This window comes from Anser cygnoides, chromosome 11, assembly GCF_040182565.1.
Source record: "Anser cygnoides isolate HZ-2024a breed goose chromosome 11, Taihu_goose_T2T_genome, whole genome shotgun sequence".
Classification (NCBI taxonomy): Eukaryota; Metazoa; Chordata; class Aves; order Anseriformes; family Anatidae; genus Anser; species Anser cygnoides.
The window spans coordinates 12,348,154-12,371,623 of record NC_089883.1 but is presented as its reverse complement, the minus strand read 5'-3'; the positions used below and the strand labels follow the sequence as shown (position 1 = coordinate 12,371,623).

Below are 23,470 nucleotides of genomic sequence, written 5' to 3'. Positions count from 1 at the left end.
CAGAAAAAGTGACTCTGCTATGGTGTAGCTAAAATAATAGGATTAAATTAAACTAAAATCAGAGACAGGGCTTGTAATTATAGGGGAAAAGAATGGAGTTGCCAGGACCAATAGCACTCCAAGGCAGCAGGAAAAACTGTAGTATCCACAACAAATTTCATCTGTTTAGATGCTGAGAAATGTGGTAAGTAGGCATTTCTAACAGCACATGTAAATGAAGAGAGGAGGAGAAACCAATGGAATAATTTATTTGATACTGTTGAAGATCACTCTAACAGGGCAATGAAGAAAGCACTGCAGGGTTTTAAGGGAAAACCTTAAGATAACATGCAGATTGCCGCAGCATTTAAGAAACCTCAGGTCTTGATCAATAGAAAGCCTTACAAAAAAAAAGTACAGGCTCACAATTACCCTTTCTAAAACAAAATCAATAGCCGTAACAAAAGAAGAATAGGATCTGAGTATTCTGGTGAAAGAAAAGAGCTTGACAGGTTAAATAATTTTAGATCCAAGCGAGGCTATCAATTACGAAAGCTCATGTGAACAAGCTATTCAAAGAAGATTAATGCACAGAAAGGACTGCCAGGATAAATTTATCATGAAACTGGAGGAAAGATCAGAAAAACTTTCACAAGCAACTCTATAGACAGAGACAGCTGGTACCTGAAGACAGACATTTAAAGATGGGAAGTAACCTAAGCAATTTCACAGAAAAACATAGAGAGCTGACAAATAGCAAAGAACGCTCCCCAAAAATAAAGTACCTGAAGACTGACATACCAAGAGGCAAAAAAAAAAAAAAAGCAGAAGAATGAACTTCAGTAGAAGCATTTAGCTGAAAAAGATGAGCTTAACTAGATTATTTGCCAGAGCTGTGGATCAGTCACAGGGATGAGGATTAAAACAACAAAGATCTGGATTATCACACCACTGGCCCTAGAATCATGGACACTTGCTAGAAATTAAGTTCATATATATGTATATATATATATATTTTTTTTAAAAAGGTCTCTCAGTAATGAAGCCTTTTTCTTGGCTTTGTGTGTGCAGACTACGAACACTCACAGAAGGGCATACTGATGGTGCATCTAATCCAGGCCTCTGACTTCAGCTGCTATTAACAAAAGAAGAGCAGCACCTTTGCAGAAACCTATAAATTAAGATTTTTCTCCCCAGTGTCCCCCAAAACAGGGGGGTTTATATGCAAATAAGAAGGGTTTTGTTTGGTTTTTATTTTTATTTCTAGTGTAAGTATATGAATGATGAGACATTTGTAGGAATATTGCCAAGACCTCAACCTCACTGAAGTCAGACATAGCAAGCTTCATAAATTATTTTTCCTTATTAAATATCATTTTCCTCCATTTTGTTTCCTTTTCAGTGTTACTGAACTACCTCTTGGAATTTCTATTCTGAAAAACACACCATTTATTACATACACCCCTGCCATGATCCCTCCTAGCCTTAACCGCTGTTGTGTCATCTTTCATTTGGGTAGGTGTGATAGCACAGCTTCTTATAATTTTCAAAATGTAATACTCAGTTGATCTTAAGTCTGAACAATGCCATTGTGGAGATCCATCACTTTTAGCCTGTCATACTAAAGCTGAAATATCTTTTTGAATCCCACACTCTAAGACACAGTTAGAAAAGAATACAGGCAGCGTATGTAACTATCATTTGCCTGACAGTTTAGGATTTGGAGTGAGCAATCTCTGCAAAACTTGTCAAGCAAAATTACAAAAGGGATTTCTGGTGCTGACATGCAGAACATAAATAATGAAAAAAATATATATTTGAGTGAAAATATTAACAAACGGGAAAGCCAATCTAAACAACATTCATCCAACTTTATTGTTCAGGGGTGCTGATGAATCATCAATAAACTCTCAATTTTCACTTCTGAAAAACCAAAACCATGTAGAGTCATCCATCAACAGATCGTCTACTAGAAACCCAAGTGACTTTAGAAAAATGAAATTTGGGAGTGAAGCTCCCTTTTACAGAATTCATGCTTCTCCTGAGATAAGCCTTACTGCCGTGGTATTTTCAAAACCAAAAGGCAAAAGGTCAAGATTTGAACATATACTGCACAAAGCTTTTTTTTTTTTTAAAAAAAAAAACATATCTTGATGTCATTTATAATATAAAGCCAACTTTGTCCACTAACCAGCACGCACAAAGGATACTGTCTTTGCTAATTACAAGGCTAATCCTTAACAGTGCAAGTTCCAAAATGGTAAACCGATAAAACTAATCATCCTGGTTTATAATGAAATGGAATGTTGTATTTAAGATAATGCCTCATTAAGAAAATAATCTTAGTCTTAATGAATGACCAGAGGCTTTAGAGGTTTGAGTGCTGCATGTCTGGGAATCAAAAAGACTAGCTAACGCAACCATCTTCAACAAGAAGGAAGACTTCCACTACGTGTACGTTAGCTGGTAATGGAGATGTGAGATTTCACTAGTTCAGCTTTTTTTCCCCTGCACCTACCCATCTGAGAAAGAGATCCATAATCCCTCTTCCTCTCTCACCAGGCTTCGTTTCACTGCACAAAACATTACCTCCACTTCTAGAAAATACATACTAGTTTGCGTTTTCCCGATCAGTAATATTAAATTGTTATAAAAGCAGAAACTTCAGACATGGGTGTTGCAGATCTACTTGTGCCCCCTCAGGACTCTAAAACGAAGACGACTAGTTAACTGGATACACAAGATCTTGAAAGTGCATGCAAAAATAAGGGGGACAGACCAATTGCTTCCTAAGAGGGAACAGATCCTGGATCAGAAGTGACATCGTTTTTTTCTAGTCTTACACTGAAAATATGTATAACAGGTCTGAATCTGGATCTTTGCTTTCAGTCCCAGTCCTAATAAATATCTTTTTTCTACTTTAACTGGACAAACTGGATTGTAAGAATTCAGAACTACATATAACCTAGAACATTTCTTGCCCTCTCTAAACACTGCAGTTTCTACAAACAGCTGACAAAACTGCAGTTTTGTAAAAACAACCTTTCCCATACTCATGGATAAAAAAGCATTTATTTTCAGAGATAATTTGTTATAGAATGAAATGGAAAATGCAGATGATTTTTTCACAAAGACATACTTTTGTGAGGAAAATTTATCACCCATGTCATTTACTTTTACTGGTTAAGTGTTCTGAAGTACCATTCACTGAAGTGTCTATGCTCTTATGTTTTTTCCAATTCAAAAGGTATAGAAAGTTCTTTATTCACGAAGAACAAGTTTTTCTTCCCCCCCCCCTCCCCCCCTTAAGGGAAATAAGTAATACTGAGTATTCAATCTAAAGTACTGTAGTTTCTGACTACATCTCCAAGGAGCTGGAAGAAGCACACAGTTTGTTCTGCTCAGCCACTGCACTAAGCTTCTCCGTTATCCTTCAGGAATGTCACACATACAGTAAGATACAAAGTTCTCTTGAGATATCATCTTCAAAGTTAGGCAAACTTTAAGAAACTCGTGCAAATCCACAACTATATAACCTGCCTATTTTTATGCAGTTCTTGGTAGTTATAGCAAAGATAAACATAGAATTTCAATCCAAATTAACATTTGAGCAAAACCCTTCTCCTCTCACCATTGCTTACAGATAAAATGATAAAATGATTATTTATGTTAAGTACCCAAACACTAGAAAACGCGAGAAGTTCCCACAACCACAACACACCTCTTTAATGATGTTCCTGGCAGAGCCCTGGCCTTAATTGCAAGCACACATCCACCCAGGTCTCCCTCCCCTCCACCAGCTGTGCTCACTGCAGGTCCTTGATCTTCATTTCTTGGCCACAGCTTCACCTACCACACACCATCCCAAAAACGTAATGGATACAGAATTTTCTCTGTGGTCTTTCTTCTAGGGTACTCATTTAAAGCATCCTCGTACATTACAAAATATAATACTTTAAATTTATTGAAGACAAAATCTTTTGTAACCCATTGAGGAGAAGTCAGATCAGTGAGATCTCCCTGAAGTCGTAATGAACCAGCGAGAGAAGCAGGATTAGGCATTAGCCATCTCCTGACTCCTAATTCAATTAATTCCTCCAAACGATGTTACATTAAATGCGGCAGCAGTTGTTCATCGAGGCCTCCTGTAATTTCAGTGGCAGTTACACAAAGAGCTCTTCTAGCCATCAGCTTGGAAACCAAAAGCTTGATAAATTCAAGACACAAATAAAGCTTAAAAAGGCAACCAGGAGTCTGAAAACGGGAACAATTTCTCAAGTGAAGTTCTTTCTCTATATGACATATTGACATCACGTAAATCACATTGGTCAAACACAGGTCAAAAGCCCGATGTCCCCATTTTTGAGAGGTTCTGTGTAACATCGTGCAGCAAGCTGGAGAAGATAGTTAACAGCCTTCTTCCTCTGGTCTTCAAGTCTCATGCTCACTAACGAGCCTGTCCTTCTTCTAACAGTAATTCCAAAATGAAGGTTTCAAAACACAATTTCTGTGAATATCTAAGAGAGCTATTTAGATATTACTTAATTAAAGGGAGATTATTTAATTGAGGAAGAAGAAAAAAGGTCAATAATTTAACATTAAGAGCTTTTTGAAGGAAACTCAGTCATACCTGTAATTAATAGTAAGGCAGCAACTGCCTTTTATATGAGCAACTTGTTACAGCCAAGCAAATTAAATATAAAGCTCAAAGCCAAGTATTAGCAAATGCAGACAAATGGAAGACTAAGAAAAAAACCAGATGGATTCACTTGGGGAAAAAAAGACAATGGATGAAATAAATGTTTTAGTGAACAGTCTATAAATGGTTGTGTAAAACCAATAAATCCTTATGATGAAGCTCACTGCCACTGTCACTTCACACCTTCTAGCTCTTTGTATGCCCATTCTCTTAATAAAAGATTTATGAAAGCTTTAACTAAGGAGTAGTAAACAGTGACTGGGAAAAAAAATTACCTCAGGGGCATTTTAAGTTATCATCATCATACTTTTTACTAAAATACATATAAATTTATTTTTCCAAGATGAATTACTTATACAGTTCCCCAAATTTGTATATATTTTTTAATCTGTTTTGTAAAAGCTATTGCAACCCTTTACCCTTCTTTAGGCATAACTGGTACTTAAGTATCAAAGCCAGATTTGCATTTCAAAAAGCAATTAGAAAACACACTAGTAAGACACTGATAAAAAAATGTTGTGGCTTTACATATATTAGCCATTTCCTTTCACTTTCCCTAGTTAAATCCATCATAATAATGGCAATACCCATAAATTAGATGGGCAATGTAACTGCCACACTTTAAAATCCCTCCCTTGCTCTGATGTTGGTGCAGTCATATTCTGATTTGAAAGAAACAAAACAAAGATGCCTTTAAAAAGAAATAAATCTTTTCACAAATCCAGTTTAGAGCATGATAGTGGTTGGGTTTGCACAGCAGGAGGATGAGAAACAAAGAAGGAAAGAAATAGTGGCAGTGACAATGTCAACCTGATTTTGCTAAAAAAACAAATATAGAAGAACACGTTTCATAGAAAAAAGACAAATTTCCTGAAACAACTGATCATTAAAGATAACTAACAAATTTCATAACATTTGAATTTTGAAAAAAGAAATCAAAGCTTTTCTGCCAGACCTACTGTAGAATGGGAAATAACTTACTATCAAGTTCTAAGAGCATACAATTTCAAATTAGACAAATCATCCTGATTTAAAGTGTTTTTCATATTTTTTTTTTTTTTTAAATCATAGCTTCTGAAAGTTTAGGTTTTGGTGTTGGTTGTTTTTTTTTGTTTGTTTGTTTTAGAGTCACATGAGAAACCAGTTTAGAAAAGGGAAAGAGCAACTTCTTTTGGAGACAGAGTTGCCACAGAAACTTCGATTCTTGCAACCTGAAGAAGCCTGAAGAGTAAAGGCTTCTCATCTACTATCAGGTATGGAAAAGGTTCTTTAAAAGCACATTGTCAAATGCACTACAAACATCAATTTTCCCATGCCATGACAAGTTCATAGTGCTGTGTCAAAAACATAAATTGAAGGAAAAAGCCAAGAAAGTAGTTCTCTAATGAAAAGTATTAGCTCACTGTCTGACACACTCGACACAGGTAGTGAGTGTGTTTGGGTTTGATTTTTTCATGCAATAGTCGACTAAGCACCTCTGTCACCTTGCAACACCTTGCGTTATCAATACCTGTTGTCATATTGGCAAGAGCTGCTTCTTCTGACATTCAAGATTTAGACCAGTCCAATTATTCCAAATCATTCCAAAAACTAATCACAATTTTAAAGTCTGTTAAACCTTTGCACAAGATTCACAGCAGGTGGACTGTTCAGCATTATCCATCAGCTGTCAGGGAGAATAGCACAATTGTAAGACTAAAAGCTCAAGCCCTACATGTATATATATTTACATATATTTATATATAAAATGATGTAACATTGCTTGGTTTTACTGCCTGTTTCTATGCCCTGGCCTCCCTAACCAAACAGAGTTTGTCATTTTCAGATAATGAAGTTATTTAATGATTAAGTAGCAGTTAAAATGTGCATAATATTCTCTGATAAAGAAATTAAGTGCATCACAGTGCAACATTCACACATACCATAGGAATTCAACATAACAGTGCACAATTAAGAGGAAAATGAGCTGCCTCCCACTGTTATCTGAGACCAGCGAGAGACTTTACCACACTAACTATCCCCACAGCTAATGCATCTCGAAAGCTTCCAATTACAACAAAGATGGGGGAAAAGAAACATTAAGAACATACCTGATAAAGCTGTGGAATCCAAATGAGGTCAATAAAAACAATATAGCACAGTTAGAAGGGAATATTGCAAACCCTCTGGCAACCAAAGCTACCCTTTCCCCTGCCCTCAAAGGATTTAACGCTGTGTAAGGGCTTGCACAGCTCCTAGTACTACACTCATTTTTCAAATGGGCTTTCACACATCTGCATTTCACATTTTGGAGCAGAAAAACAACTTAAGCACACTGCAGCCAGAGGATGCTCTTGTGCAGGTTTCAAACTTAGCAGGAGGTTGTAAGGCAGTGAAGAACAAGCATCAACAGCATTTTGTCCAGTCCTGAACAAAAAGGTTACCATTTTTATTCCCTGTGATTGACCAATATTCTGCTAATGCAGCTGGTAGGCCAGTATCAGAGAAGAAACTTTGTGTAGTAAACATCTGTGTTAGCTTGGGTTAGACAATATTTTAAGGTTTTCCAGTATACGTTTTTTGAAAACTAAACTCGCTAGAATTTATTTTTCATTAGTAGAAGGGTCTTGAAGACTATCCTTTTTAAAACTATCAATTAGAACAATATATTTTGCATTGATACAGGAAAACTCTGAAGTTTTAAAGGCATTTTGGAATATCCTTTTTTTTTTTAACCCCATTAACCTTATGTGATGATCATATGGACCAGAACAATAACATAAGCATGACACTGAGTGATCTCCTGGAAAGCAGCAGAACTGAACACAAACAGCAATGCAAGAACATGGTAACAGCAAGAAGGTGGTAATGGTCTGAGATCACCGTTAGACCTGCTTTTATTGTCCTCATTGCCAGGAAACTTAGAAATGTATTTCTCATTCAATAGAGATTCTGAAAGTCACTTAAGGTATAAAAAAAATGCAGGTTTGTTTATTTGCCGCATTTCTGATGTTTCACAATGCTACAAGCTAACTTAACAGAAACAACATCTGAATATAAATGGCAATGAGCAGCAGCTCTGGGGATGCTGTACCACTAGTCAGGAAGAATTCATTACCTGGAGACATTTATTAAGCAAAGAAAAAAAACTGTTTGAAAGGCTGGTAAACATCGTTAGAGAAACAAAAGAAAACTGCTTCACAGGCTTTTTTTTTCTAGTCACATTGCTTTACTTCACCTTTTTTTGTTGGTTTTTGAACTCTCACTCTTACAAGGTAATTCTAAGTCTCTTGCAGTTGTACTTTACAAAACAGTTACGTAACCTGACAGCCCCGAGCCCTGATTTAAGCAAAAATAAGCAAACGTCATTCTGGGAACGTCATCACTTTCCCAGTCAAACTCTTCGCGCTTGCCTGCAAAATTCACCTGCTTTTCAAATTTCTGAAACTTCCTTGTTCACTCCTGACACTCAAGAAACAAACAAACAAAAAAAAAAGGCAAAGCCCAAGCATTCATGTTTTTTCCACCAGTCTTCTAGTTCTTTGGGGATTCTTCACGTCACTGGCTTTTAGAAGCTTCCCAAATGTTTCATGACACAGACGGCAGATTAATTTCAACATACAAGCCAAATAAACTTATCTTTAAGAATGTTTACACATAAAGAAAGTAAATGCCCACATTTTATTTTTGGCTCACTCTAAGCTGTGGGAAATCTTTGTAGTGATTAGATGTACCTGACTTTTTTCTTAATCCATTCATTTTAATTTTCCTCATCTTCAGTATTTCTTGAGAAATACCCACACATTAAGCCACTTACATGAACAGAATGTATGACAAATTTCACCTAGTTAAAACAAAAAAAGGAAAAAGGAACACAGAGTCCTAATTTCATTGATAAGCAATGAAACTATCTTTTGCTTTTGTGGAAAGCTTCTTCTCTTTTTTGGAAGAAAGAGCATACATTCTACATTATCATGCTGTTAGTTATACATTAAAACAAACGAAAAACTAAGCAAAGAAACCCTTACCTGCTACCGTGAGCTTTGCTGTTCTGCTTACAATGGTCCCCAGGCTTTCCACCGTTGCCACACACTGATAATATCCTTCATCAGGTTTATTATGCTTGGAATGCACCACACTGTTTATTAATAAAGACCCATCTGGCAGCAACTGGCGACGGTCATCTGACACCAAGTTTAGCAAAGTCCCATCTTTTTTCCACTCAATTTTTGGGGGGGTTTCACAGTAAGCTGAACAGTTCATTATAACAGATGCTCCGCGAACTGACAGAATGTCCATTGGCTCCACCAGAAAGTGAAACGGAGTGAAGGTCCTCAAAACGGATCCTGGAAAATACAGAGCACACAAAACAATTTGGGGGTTAGCCTTCTGCCTTTCTTTTTTTTAAGAACATAAAGCACATCATTTTAAAATATTCAACTGTACATGGAAACTTTCAGTTCTTGCAGTATCGTCTCCCTAGAAACAGCTTGGTCTGTATGACAGTATTTTCTGCTAACTACATATACCAATGAACGCTTGAAACTGAAGTCAAATCTTTCATGCCTAAGACATACTGGTTTGTTCACGTTGAAATTGATGTGGTCAACAGTCCCGAGCAACCCATTACACAGAAATCTGCCTCATCAAAACTTATGCTGTTAATTTATGTGCCCGAATAACACATTTATACAAACAGCATGTACTCTGAGGACTCTCTTCTTGGCCTTTTGTGGTATGGGTGCCAGTAACAGCAGTGCATGAATTTGTTTTGTGTAACGAAGATTAAGAAACATTAAGAATAATTCAGCCCTCGAGAGAAAAAGTCTCCAATCCTGAGCATAACACGTCATGCAAGAGCCATAAAACATCTTTTACTTCTATTCTAGTTCAGGATAAACACAATTACTTCTCTAGTTTAAGTATTCCCAAAAGACATCTATAATTAGTGTCTACTTTCCATTAAGAAGTGAATTTTAATTACTGTCTTTCTAGTGTATTTGGTCAAGCAGAAAGATTGCGTGTTAGTATCACTTGGACTTGTTTTAACTTAATCATCCATGGAAAACAGAAGGAGGAAAGTTTCTTTCAGGAAAGAACAGCATAATGTTGATTTGAGAAAAGGGGGGAAGGGGGGTCTTTGTTTTTTAAAGCCAACCTTCCAAAATAACATCAAGGCTCCCCACTCATACGCTGGCAAGCTCCACCTCTCCTCCATTTGGGGACTAAGGGTGGACATGTGTACAAAACATCATGGTGATATAAATGGGAGCATTTATGAGCTGCATGCCAACAAACCAAACTAAAAGTACATGGAACAAAAGGTTAGATTGGGCTAAAAAATCCATTCTAAAAATTCCAAAATTTTGAGGCAGGCCTCAACTTCAATGCAGAGCTGCACCAATTCCTCCTATCTGTATATAAGGAAGGAAAGCTGTAAAAAGGGAACGCATGAAACAAAAACACTAGCTGAAAAAAAATAGACAAGATCTCTTTGCAAGAGCTGGAAATTAACTATTTTCAGTGGACGCAACAACTAAAGAATAGTCCTAATGAATGAAAGCATCAATGAATTATGCTTTTTGATCCTAATGAATTAAAACATCTTCTACAAGCACAGTGTCTACTACAGTACTCTCAGCATGAAGTGACACACTTGGACTACCCTTGTTTAAAAATTTTAAGAATAAATTGAAGTCACATGCTGAAAACATATTGCACAAGGATGTTCTTTAACAACTACAGAAAGGAAGTTTGACTTTACATAGAAATGGATGTGTGACATTCCCCTTTACAGAGCTACTTACAATCACTGAGAAAACAAAAATAGCTTTTAGCTAACAAAAACCTTACAGTTTTGCAAACAGTTTTTTTTCACTAGGCTGTTTGGAGACTGGAAAGGCAATGACACGGCTATCACTTCTTTTCTTATTTCTTTTATCTTTTAAAAAATAGTGCAAGTGTTGTTCATCATTAAGCTATTTGTTAGTAGGTGCTCTAAAGGAAACAAGGGAAAAATTGGTCGGACTTTCAAGTCTCTTTATAGCTCTTAAAAGGGAAAAGAAAATCTTGAACATGAAGTGAGGGTATTGCTTCTTAATTCTATACAGCCTTTAAGTTGAATATTTAGACAATATCACAGTGAATAAAATCCTGTTCTGCTTTCCTGCATAGGAAGCAAGAGCATTATTTTTATCTGTTTTTTTATCTGGTATTTGTGTAGCAGAGCTACCCATCAACCAGTTTACCATCAGTTACTGGTTTACCCATCAACCTGGCAGCAAGCAACACCCAACACATTAAGGATGTGTTTTTCCTCGTAGGCAATTCTCCCAAGAACTTAAAGGTAACCTGTAACACTTGCGAAAGGCATCATAAAAAAGGGTCTAAATGCAGATGGACAGATATCACAAACTGATGAGCAGAGACACAAATTTAAGCTTATGGTGCACACAATAAACCCGTCAGGAAGGGGCATAAAAATACTTGCTAAAATAATTTCACTTTTCACAATAAGGTCAATACTGATATGCTTTAAAATGTTATGAGGAATATGCATTTAATAACTAGATTTGTTTCAGTAAGTGGTAGAATAATTACCATGCATGTGTTTTTAGAAAAAGTATAAATAGGTGGGAAGCCTTTACTTGTAAAGGCAGACTGTCCTGTAAGCATTTTAGCTTCCTCAGTCACTTGGGGGTTTTAAGAGATTTACCTTCTCAAATAGCCTTAATTAACAAATTGATGCAATTCTCACTATCACTGAAGCACACAAAGTCCCTCGTCTCCAAACAGACTTCAGCTCCCCTTGGAGAGGGGCTCAGCCTTCTGCACAAAGCCTATTGTCTTCCTCCTCATGATTCACAGAAACTTGAAGATAAGGCAGGAGGGGCAGTGTGAAAGAAACAACAGATAAATTATGCTTTTGTAGGTTATATCATTCAGATATTCTTCTACCTATAAGAATTAAAAGATGAAGTAACAGAGAAAGACAGGCTTCCCTAGTGACAGTACTGGTCCTAGACAAGATTAGATCTGCTATGTCACTATCCAAATCCTTGAGATTTTGTCTTTCCTGGTGATAAAGAAGCAAAAAAACAAAAACAGAACAATTATAAAATTTGTACGTGCTTTTGTAACTTTGATTTGCACACACCCACCTACATGAGCACCTGCTTGATTCTGTGTGCAGAGTTCTGAGTTTTGGCTCTAATCTACCAGATGTGGCAGAAAGGTCACAGGAGCGTGAAAATACTTCTGAATGCTTATCAGTATAATCTCATCCACCATTCCACAAACCTAAAGATTTTCTCTAAATTAAAGATTCAGCCTTACTGCCATGGGTCTTCCAATAGGAAGCCTTCTATGCAAGCCAAGCTATCAGCCTTTCTTCCTCACTTACAAACTCTGTTTTTTCCAATAGAGGTTCAGATCCTTACCAGAACAAACACAACCACACAGTTTTGTTTTTCTCTGCCTTTTTTGAGTTTTCAAATAAAACCTAAAAAAAAGCCACAGAAGTGGTGGGTGGGAATCACCAGGAAGTGACAGAAGCCAATTTTAGCCATGTCTACATTGAGGTAAGCTTAAGTTCACTTGCGAGAGCCCCTTCAGCATCAGTGTACCCATTTTTTCCCAGGCTCAATGCATTAGCTTAGATCCATCGCTAGATCTGAGCTGTCATTCTTCATTTTCACTGTTTCTGTGACCAATCACACTAAACAATATACATCTTGGTTCTAACTATGGCTCCTCTTGCCTTCTAGAAAAGTCAGTTCTGCCCAAACACCTCAAAATTGCAACCTCACTTTTTTATTCTGCAGGTCAGCACAAGCAGAGCAACCAGCTTAAACTGAACCCTATTTCTACTCTTAAGATTTTTTAATCAAGATGAAAAAAGTAGTTTGCCTTGTCTCATCTTCATTGCAGGCTGGAGCAGATCGAGTCCACTGATGGGCTAACAATTACCCTGAAGAAATGAGGTGCCCACAGAAATAAAGCTGCAGAGTATGGAGCAGAGGATGTCAAGAGAGAGCACGCCAAGAAGGAAGAGCACAGAAGGGATTAGAGACTTTCAAGAAGAAAGCAGATTCTCAGCCAGGTTTCAGAGGTAGCATTAAAGAGCTCTTGCCAAGAACCCTGTGAGGACTGCACAGGCTGCTTCAATTCCTGTGCACAAAGCAGGGGATGAAAAATAAAAGGGTTAGTAAATACATACGCCCCATGTTAAAAGAAAGTTAAACTCATATTGAGAATTTCCTAGCTCGTACTCTATGAAAGGTTTTGCAGTTTGGAGTTTGTGGCACTCAGCAGAGAAGCACTGGTGGAGGTGCCACGCTCCAGCCAAGGGAGTTCAGAGCTCATTTAACCCTTGATTCAGCACAGAAAGGCTTTGTGCACACAAGAGCTTAATCAACTTCTACTGCTGTCAACCAGCCATTTCTCCCACTCCATCACCCTATTGATTATTCAGTTAACGACATAGCATTACTGAAGACTGGACTGGGGGATTTTGTGGAGGGAGTCACTCCTCTTTTCCATGAGCTTATCTTTTATCAGCTGCTTGATTTGTGTTAATGTTGGCCCAAAAAGCCTAAATTAAAGAACTCTGGTCTTTTCTTTAGCCCTTACATTCCTAGCTTCTCAATCCTGTCCTCAGAAACTGCCATGAAGCTGGCTCTTTGCCATTTCACGTCTGACTGGCTGATCACTCCTGCCTAACTGTATTAACTTCCTTTTGGCTCCTCAAAATTTCCCTCATCCCTAAAGAAGTTTACCAATTCCAAACTCTAACATCTTGTCCCCTCCCTTTCAGCTTTATGTCATGAAAATTTAACAAACATCACTTCCTCTGTCATGCAGGCTGCGAATGGAAGGAGTCTAATAGAAATTCACCCAGAACACATGAGTGCAAAACCCCACACAAAGCAGCTTTCATCACCACCACTGCTTCTCTTACCCAGCCCTTTCCACAGACATCTCATGACAGGGAAGAAGAGCAGCTTTCCCTCCTTCGTTAGGAAAGTGTTCTTGAATGGTTGCAGTAGGAGAAACAGTGACTTCTTCCATGAAATTTTTTAAACCGCGCGAGGAAACTAGAATGGTCTGAAAGTATTTCCTTAACAATTCCACACCAATTAACTCTCATACCCATGTTACTTAGATGTTAGAAAAAAGTGTTTGTTTGCTCACTCACTTGTGAATGTTTCCAGGAGTTGAAGCTAAGAGGATTTCTTTACACATCCCTAGCTCCTTCTCTTTCCAACTTTTAAAATACTTTGGGTTTTTATAGTTGTCCTTGTAGCTCACCGCTCCTCAGTTTCCCGAAGTTAACCAACAGTTCTGAAATGGTTTTGGCCAAGACCAAGTTCAGCACACGCAAACAATTCGGAGGTATTTAACAAAGAACTTTTAAGCTGCCCTTGGCCTAGGGCATCTCTCAGGTAAGAGCCCAAAGCATGCTGCTCTTCTCACTGAAAAAACACCAAAGAAAGAGCATTCGAGACATGACATCGATTAAACAAGATTAAGATGAAGCTGCACAAACCTCTCCTTAGATCATTAAACCCCAAAGACCATGACAAGGCTTTTAAACTCAAAAGGAAGTTTTAATATACTTCTTGCCAGTTTTGGGACCCAAAAGCAGCTAGGTAAGGCAGGCAGAGCTCATCAATTGCTCTTTACAAATGCTGCATTTTCCAAGGCTGGCAATACCAGCAGTGGTACATCTTGAACAAAGCTGCAGGTGAGGAAACCCCTGCAACAGGAAATGTTCATGTGGAAAGCAGCATCCCTCCAGGATCCGTCTCCTCTCTGAAAGACACGAGCCTGACACAAGCTCTGCAGAAACGACAGGGTTCAGGACAAGGAGTTCAACAAATGCCCTGATCTCACAGCTCTCCTTAGTTCATCACCTCCTACCAGCATGTAGCAGTACGTGGCAGAACGCTTCCCTGCTACAGTGCTCTAGGCTCAACTCAAACCCAGCATAGCCACCAGAACTAGCAGGGGTTGACCTATTCCTGACAATGGATCCCAGTTTTCATGCAAGTACAGGAACGGGACAGAACTCCAGTTCACAGGGACCAAATGCAACAACCTTCCTGAAAAATGAAAGGTGAAACACAGGTATAATTTCAGAAGCACTTTGGCCAAACAACGCAAAATTAGGGCAACCAAACATCTTTCATCAAAAGTATGGGACTCCAGTGATATGCAGGGATTCACTTGTTGGAAGGAGTCATTCAGGGCTTTGATAAAGAAAGATTTCTTGCATTTATGTGTTGAGGAAAGACCTATCAGTTGGGAGACATGATACTTGTCCTTCTGAATTAAGGCTCTGAAGCAATTTGAGAGTAAATACAATGCCCTTGAAAACTGATGTTCAAAACAGAAGTATTTGATAGAGTCCTAATTAGACTGGCAGGAACTATTATAGAGCCCTTACATATTGCAAGTCAGCGATAAAAGATCCAAGCTATATTGCTGCAGGACTGAGCTTTTAAAAGGCTTTTCAGCAGTATTTAATTAACATTCCCACTAGCCCTTGTAATCCTAAAAACTGTATGTCATGCCCTTCCTAACCTAGATCATTGAAAATGCCATCTTCAAGGGTTAGATGAATGTATTTTAATTGAAGATACTACAAATGTTGTTCCTTGCAAACTGCCAGCGAGAGCTCACAAGGAACTTGTTTTGTGGTTTTGTTAAAATATTCATTGCTAAGAAGCACATTAACTATATGGATAAATTGCTACATGCATTAATCTCTACATAAATGTACATATTAGCAATAAAAGTACGTATTACCAGCAGGTTGGTAAATTTTTTTCCTTTGACAACAGACACATTCTGCACTGCCCAATAAGCAATATTTATATATGGTACTATAATATACCACAGCAGAACTAATGCATAGGTAAAGATAGATAGATTTTCCTTTTAATACCGTATTTTTCCCTTTTGGAAGAATATAGACCACCTGACTAAATTAAATCGCATGCAGTGCCAATATACATCAGCCAACCAATGACTTCTTGTGATTATCTTTTTATGGTACCTCCAACCCCCAATCACATGCACAGCGGTTCAGAAGTTCACTCCTACTGAGAAACCAAGAACAAGTTCTCCAAACTGCATTCTCTAAACTCCATTTCATTGCTTTCTTCGCAAAGACTCTGCAATCCATAAATTATGAGACAAAAGTGATATTGCACTTAAGCGTCAAGAAAAAAATGAAAAGTACAAGAGCTAGCCATGATGGCAAATGAACAATATAAATCGTGCTGGTGCTTTAATAATTTCAAAGGAAGGCTGACAGTGGAACCTAGGAGAGCAAATGATGTAACATTATAAAATAAGTAATGCCACGTATAAATCTAGACTTCCCCAGACTTACTAGATTCCTTTCTCCTTCAGTACAAGCAGATTTCCTCTTTTAATGATTTAATACACTATAACAAAGATATTCATCAAAGCGAGTAACTCATCAGCGCCCCAACATCATTAAGCGCTGCGGGCTAGCAACGATGACTGAAGAACGACGTGGTGGCTCGGATTTGCTGCAGCCTGCATGGGAAGGGGCTACGTTCCCAGGTCCGTAAGGTAGATGGATCCTTTTCTGCGGGATACAAGAAACAGCATGTCCAAAAACCCTTTCCCCCTTCAGGAGGACCCTTGTCCTCCTTTTCTTGGTTGTCCATGCTGCACACAGGTGCCTTCTCATAATACACACCAAGCAGACAATACTGAGTGAACACTAACTGCCTGGGCTACCGTAACAAAAATTGTACTCTCAGCCCATCTTCTAAATAAAATATTAAGTTTTGAGAAATTACAGGTCATCGCAAACAATGCCTGTCTTCATACCAAAAGGCTGTCACCGATGTGGAGAGGTATTTGCTTTCAGTTAGACAGAACTCTGCTCTGCTTCTAGCTCCCGCGTTTTTCAAAAGGCATCCATCTAGAAATACAACATGGAGAAAATGCTACACATTTCTGCATGTCATTCTATAATGGCTTCAGCTGCAGAGCTGAGCAGGTTTTTGACACCACGTACTAATAAGAACACAAAAGTCAAGGTACTCATCATCGTAACACAAATCTGTACAACGGAAAAAGAGATAACTTGTTTCAAGGCTTTGTCTTCAGCATAGGCAGGAGTGTACTCGCCCTTCAGGAAGCACTGTCAATAAACAAAGAATTAATTCAAGAAAAGCATACTACACTATGCAAAGATGCTTTTCCAGCTTTGTCTATACTTCCAGTTACCTTTCTCTCAATAACAAATTATCGGTTTAATCTTAATCGACCTTCCTTAAAGATCTCAAGCAGGAAATTATAAAACACAGCAAAAAATAAATAAATACGGCCCATTAAAAAATGTATGCGGAAATAGCATTGAGAACAAAGCGTCCAAACAGCGTGCCTGCAGTAAAGCACTGCAAAGTACACGGCCATGCATTTAGTCTAACCACTCCTACTGTAAGTGATACCATCTCCTCATATATTATTAAATAATAGGAAGGAAAACAAGATAATGATCAACAGCAAATCCAAACACAGATTCTAATTTCAAATAGCAAACGTCTTAGGAGACGTATTCATGGCTGGGGCCATTTGCCTGGCCTTTCTACCACCTCGAGGGAGTCAGAAATTGTTATTTAACCAAATTTTGAACACACGGAAGCAACTTTCCTACCTAGAGCGTTGCTGGGTTTAGTTGCCGCAAGTCCAGTGACCCCAGCTCCCTCAAACAGCCAGTGGCTCAGCGTGGCAGTGCGTGTTCACAAGCCTTATGCCCCTTTACTGGGGTGCTGCAGCTCTATCGGGATGTCCAGAAAAAAAAAAGAAAAAAAAAAAACAACCAAGGAGATCTCCAGTCCATGGTTGTGCTGCCAGCAAGTTACCTCCTGGCAAGGGTCTGCTAATCTGACCTAAACCTACCCTCAGAGCCAGAAAAGCGTCAGCCAGCCCTGCTTCAGAAGCAAGCTCTGCTGCACTTACTATTCCTGGTGTGCAATGAGGAAGAACGCTTTACAACTGCTCAGAACAGAAATCTGGGTTGCTTTCAGGCTGCTTAGAAACAATCCTTGGGCTTGCTAGGATTCACATCTAGGAGCTGTGTCCCACACGTCCCTCCTGTTGTGAAAGGAGCGTCCTTTCAAAGAGATTTTGCTTTTATAATCACCCAAGGAAAAGCAAGTCAGACCATTTAATGCCATACATCCATTTTTTTCTTCAAGCCAGTAAAAGAACTACTCTGAATATCCTAAGAGTAGAATTTCATTTTCATAATCATTTCACAGGCAGAGTTTAGATGATTTTTTTTTTTAGATGGAATTACCAAAGCCATTTCTCTCATTTCAGAAAACTACCAGTCTTCATTCCAACAGCTTATCCCCTCACCTGACATATCCCTTCTAGGCTTGCACAGGACATTAAAATGGTACTGTGTTTTACTTGATACAAAAGACATAAGATATCCCCTTTCTATTGTTATAGTGACAGAAATAAGCTAGCACGACAATCAGGTAAAAATCCTTTTGACTTCAACACCAGGGACAGAAGTTACCTCAATTGCAGCCCTGGGATTAGCTGCTCAAGGCGTGATCTCACAGCAGACTAAAACACTTTCAGGGTGATGACTGCCGTCAGTGCAGCACACAGCACGAAACGCCACGTGCACTCTACCCCCAACAAGGCCTTCACCCATTGTCAAATTTCTCTTTATTCTCATCTGTCAAAATAAGCCAGACTGATTACCTTTCCTACGAAATCAACAATATGCCAGATTTTTTTCCCCTATCCCAGCCCATTTTGGAATGCTTTGTGGGGCTTTTATTCCCCTGCAATTTTCTTCCTCCTACCTCAACTCTTCCAGCAACACATTTTCATTACTTTACCAAACTGGTCTGAGATCTTTCTAACATTTCTAGAAAAACTTACTAGAGGGCACTGTAAAGACACCTACAAAGAGAACATTTATTTCTGTTCATCATTGAGAACAATAGTACTTTGACTTTTCCACAGAAATAGCTACCACATGTTAGCTATCGACAATGCCACATTTGTTACAGCAGGTAAGGAGGAATTTCCATTTTTCCTGCTGGAGAAATGGATTTCCCTGCCTCGAGTTCCAGTCTTTGGGCACTCAGGGACACTATTCCTCTCTTCAGATACATGCCATACTGAAAGCAAACAGTGGCCCTTTCAAGAGGTTAAAAATAGAAAATGAAGTCTTGAAAGACTCCAAATACATACTGCTCTCAATACAGGCAAGATGCTAAAAATTAGCATTAATTCCTCTGTCTTACCCCTCCTTACCACCTCGCTTTGGTGAAACCCCCAGCAGCCTCAGACCTGCCCGCCACCGCAGACTACCCTGCTGGTGTGCAAAGCACACCCAGCTGATCAGGCAGCAGACTCCCTGCCTCAGTTGTTTTTTTCCACCAGACTGGTACTTCAAAACTGGTTTAGAATGTAAATACTGGAAAAAATCCCCCACACATCACAAGAGAATTATTTGCTGAAACCAATTACTTAAATATTTTCTGAGCAGTAAACACGCTGCAGCATCCAAGAATGCTGCATGAAAGGTAAAGTAATAGTTCTGTTTCTCAGAAGCCAACGAGGCTATGGGTCACCCAAGAGACCGTATTCGATGCAGCAAATTCATTTAAAGATGCACAAGAGTTGCACTTCAGTGAATGATATTCCTGCATGCCGTGGACGTCCTCCAGCCCACCTATCCAATTCACCGCTTCAGAGCGATTACGCGATCACAAAGCACGTGTGCAGAGGAGTGAAGGGCAAAGGGGAACGCTGCTACGAAGTCAGGGAGCCCTCCCATGACAGACAACGGTCAAAAACAGCACACAGGAAGATGTATGAGGAAAAAAAGAGCCTGATTTCTGTGGGAAGTTTAAAGTCAAAAAAGGGTTGAACGATAAAGACGCAAGCAAGAACCAAACTGAAAGCTGCTGAACATCATTTCCAGTGTCTCTTTAGAAAGAAAGACCTCTGGCATACTTCATGAGAGGAAAAAAACCCTTAACAAATACCTTTAATGTTAGATCAAGCAAGAATTATCTAAGGGGACCTGGAAACAGAGGAACAGTCACATCCGATCTGAGCAAAGAGAATCCCTTTCACACAGCGCCTTGTCACAGCACAGTTGAGACAGATGCCAGGCAGCACCTCAGAACAGAGTAAACGTATCAAAGTGTCCCCGATTTACCCTTTGAGCATCTCACACTCGTGAGCGAGGGACTTCGGCAGTCAGAAGCGGGTTTTGCTCTTCAGCTCAACAGCCCTCGGAAAATAAGAAACCACCAGCAAGCACTGCTGGCACCTCCAAACTGACCCAGGCAGCCAGAGGAAACAAGTGAGATGAAATGTGGAGAAGGGTCCGACCAACCAACCAGGATAAAAAAAATAGCCCCCACCTGGCAGCACGATACAAGTAAGGGCAGCTCCTCTGAAATGCAGGGTCCACGAGTTAGCTTCTCCAGATCCTGCAAAGATGTCCCCAGTGGGAAAGAAGTATCCGTCTTTCAGCCTAGATATGTACACTTAGAGAATAATTTATGCTCTGCACATACCTCTGAATGCTTAATGTTTTAAAGTCATTTTAGCAACAGAAAAATATCAACGTTAAGACAAAAAGCCCCAAATAATCAGTACATGGACAGGATCAGAGCACCACCCAGACTGAACGTCAGGCAAGCACTCAGCACACGCTGTGCACTCTCCAGTCCTGTGTTTTTACCTCCCCATCCATCTCTTCGTGTTTGTTTTTACATTGAGGGTTAGCCTGCTCATATTTGGAGACCCTACCAGCATTTTAATAACTGAGGCAGACAAATGCCTTGGGGTAGAGCATCTGACGGTCACCAAGGAAAAGCGGCAGTAATTAGAACCGAAGTCATTTCCCTAGCAAGAGCAAAAAAAATAAAATAAAATAAATCGCACTCTCAACACCAACCGATGACAGACGAATAAGCAAGGTGCTTTATGCTAGACAAACAGAAGAGCAGAAATTTGCACGGCTTTGACCCCTTGGAAACTATTTAAATCACCGCTAATTCTTAACGATGTCTCTCCCATCCACATGGTGAGTGCGGAGCCACATCCTGCAGCAGCCACGCAGGTGGGACGCCGCTGCCCAACAGCACTCAGAGCACACGGCAGCAAGGAGAAGAGAGAAAATGGCATTAGGACTTATATCTAGACCACGCAGTAAGGTGTTGTAGTGCTTCTCAATACGAGATTCTGCTTGGGCTTTGTATTACTTCACTGCTCAGCAGGAACACTGGAGTGAGACCAGAAAACAGCCACATGTGGTAAGCAGCCACACCGCCCCTTACACGGATACTTCACAGAAGTCACTATACGGTTATAGGGGTGCTGCTGCAGCACCACTTGAACATGAATTTCTGCTTGGTGATACGGACTTTGGCAGTGATCTCCTGAAGCTGGACATTGACAGTATAATAAAGCAGTAAACATTTAGAAGCCTGCATAAACCACCTCAGTGAATTCTAAGTGACATCAAGTCACATACTCCATATCTTTTACTTATATTTACGCACACACAGAGCATACAGTACATAGCCATATATAAACACACACCATATACAGTGATGTGTACCCACCACTGTTCTCCATAATGAGTATTTTTCAAACCTCTGCTTTTCAAGACAAGCATTTAAAAGTAACTGATCAAAACCATTAACCACCTTAGTAGCACCACTGATGCATTGCCTATGGAAAAAAAATAGGAAATAACTTACAAAAACAACATGATTGAACCGCATTTCAGGAAAGCTTAGCAGATCTAGAACGGGTTATAATGTACAGATAATGAAGATGCAGAGATTAAAGCCCAATATCCAGATCAGCTCCACTACTAAAACCAGAAGATAACTAGCGACAAACAAACAACATTTCAACCACAGCCAGGAGTACAGGAAAACACAAGACTCACCTACATCACAGACTGGCATCCATCAGAAAAATGGTTTAACTGGTAACTTATACACATCACTGTTAAAAATGTAGCTTTGAGGAGTTGTTAACTCCAAGCAGCAGACAAAACCCTCCTTGTGTGTCACCTGAACAATACATCAGCTTTACAACTTTCCAACTTTTTTTTTTCACCTCTCTGCTGTGAGTTGTGCACATTGATCCTGGAAATATTCAATGTCTTTTAGACAATTTGGCTGTGTCAGGATCAATAGCAGTTAGAGAATTTCATCATGCCTGAAGTCCGGCAGAAGGCTTTAGCCAGGCCAGCACTGCCCTGGCAGCAGGGAACACCCGCCCACAGCACAATTCTGCAGCACACTCAGGTTCAGCTTTGCACCAGTGCCTCTGGACCACATCCACACATCAAACTTGCTGGCCCAGGAACAGCAGAAGCTTTGCCACTGCAAACTAACCTCGCTTCAGACCTCTTCAGCCAGAACCTGACACATATTTGCAAGCCTTACTGACCTTCTGCCACGAAATGCATAAATGTGGTCTGGAATCATAAAAAAAAAAAGTCCACAAGTCTTATTGACTGCTACTTAATAATTGCAAGTGCACTGAACATACAAGGAGTAGAGGAAATTACTGGATCATTGTTTATTGCTTTTTCATATATGAAATCAAACAGCTATACATCACGAAGGCAAATGCAGTCTTTTAACGACATATTGTATTCAAACAAGATCCCTGAACAAACCTAATTGCACAAATCCTTTATTACAACTTTGCAGCTGTGTTATTTAATCCAAATGATATTTTTCCATAACGGATTCCTACTAAGCCGTTACCGAGCACTTTAGAAGTGAAAAAAAACAAGACAAATAGCCCAAGGCCTCATTTTCACTCCCAATTCTTGACTTCTTTCTCGGAGGAGTGGCTGGTGTAGCGTTAACTGCACTTATCTGCCAAGGAAAGGGGAGACAAAGCACACGGGCAAACAGCAGCATTCTTGCACCTTCCCGAAAAGCAGCAGAGTTGTACACAGAGCTTTACTTGAGAACAGAAAGCATGTGATGCTAATGGAGCATGTCTAACTGCCGTCATTTTCCTTATTTGATCTCAGTTGAAAGTACAGTAAAATGAAGTTAAAGGCCAGTTTTAAAAGCTTTGTACAGATTCTTGTCTCTTCTGAAAGTGTATTAATGAAACAGCTTCCTGTTTCATTTTCTAAAGACAAACAAAAGCTTTCATCTAGCTTGTTTACTCACTTAACCTCCTAAATTCCCATGAAGCACTGTAGCTTTGATTGGCACAGTTTTTGTCAGAGTAAAATAAAAAGCCTAACTGTAGCTTTGCAAACATATTAGCAAAAATATTTGCAAGTATTAGCTTTGCAAATGTTAGATAGATATGTAAGGAAAAATGGATGTGTTCATTTATAATAAAGATTATTCCATCAAAGTGGGAAAGCAAATATGTTTAAAAACTTACATAAAAATGGAAATACTAATATTGCATATATTAAACAAATTACCATACCAAATTACACATACGGACATGACCTGATTACTTAGTCAGAAATATTTAAGAAAAACAAGTTCCTAGGTCACCATTAGAAGGAATTGGCTTATATTCCTTTTTTCCCTCCCCCAATTTCCCCCTAACAGTGAAAGTTCTCAACTCTCCCTCTAAATATTTAAAACCTCCTAAACAATAATTTGACTAAAGAGTGCCAGAGGGGGGTTAGCGCACAACTTCTCCCTTCAGCTCACCTGAGAGATGGCTCCTTTTAGCTGTATTCCTTCTGGTCCATTAAAAAAAAAAAAAAAGAAGAAAACCAGC

General features: G+C 39.1%; 1 protein-coding gene across 12 annotated transcripts in view; it reads right to left on the bottom strand.

The window, feature by feature from the left end:
* NEO1 (neogenin 1) overlaps positions 1-23,470 on the bottom strand; it is a 190,604-nt gene that overhangs the window by 125,860 nt on the left and 41,274 nt on the right. For all 12 annotated transcript variants that reach the window (XM_067003708.1, XM_067003702.1, XM_067003707.1 and 9 more), the window contains exon 2: positions 8,686-9,003. In XM_067003708.1, the coding sequence (XP_066859809.1) occupies positions 8,686-9,003 (318 nt within the window). The remainder of the gene's footprint in view (positions 1-8,685; positions 9,004-23,470) is intronic.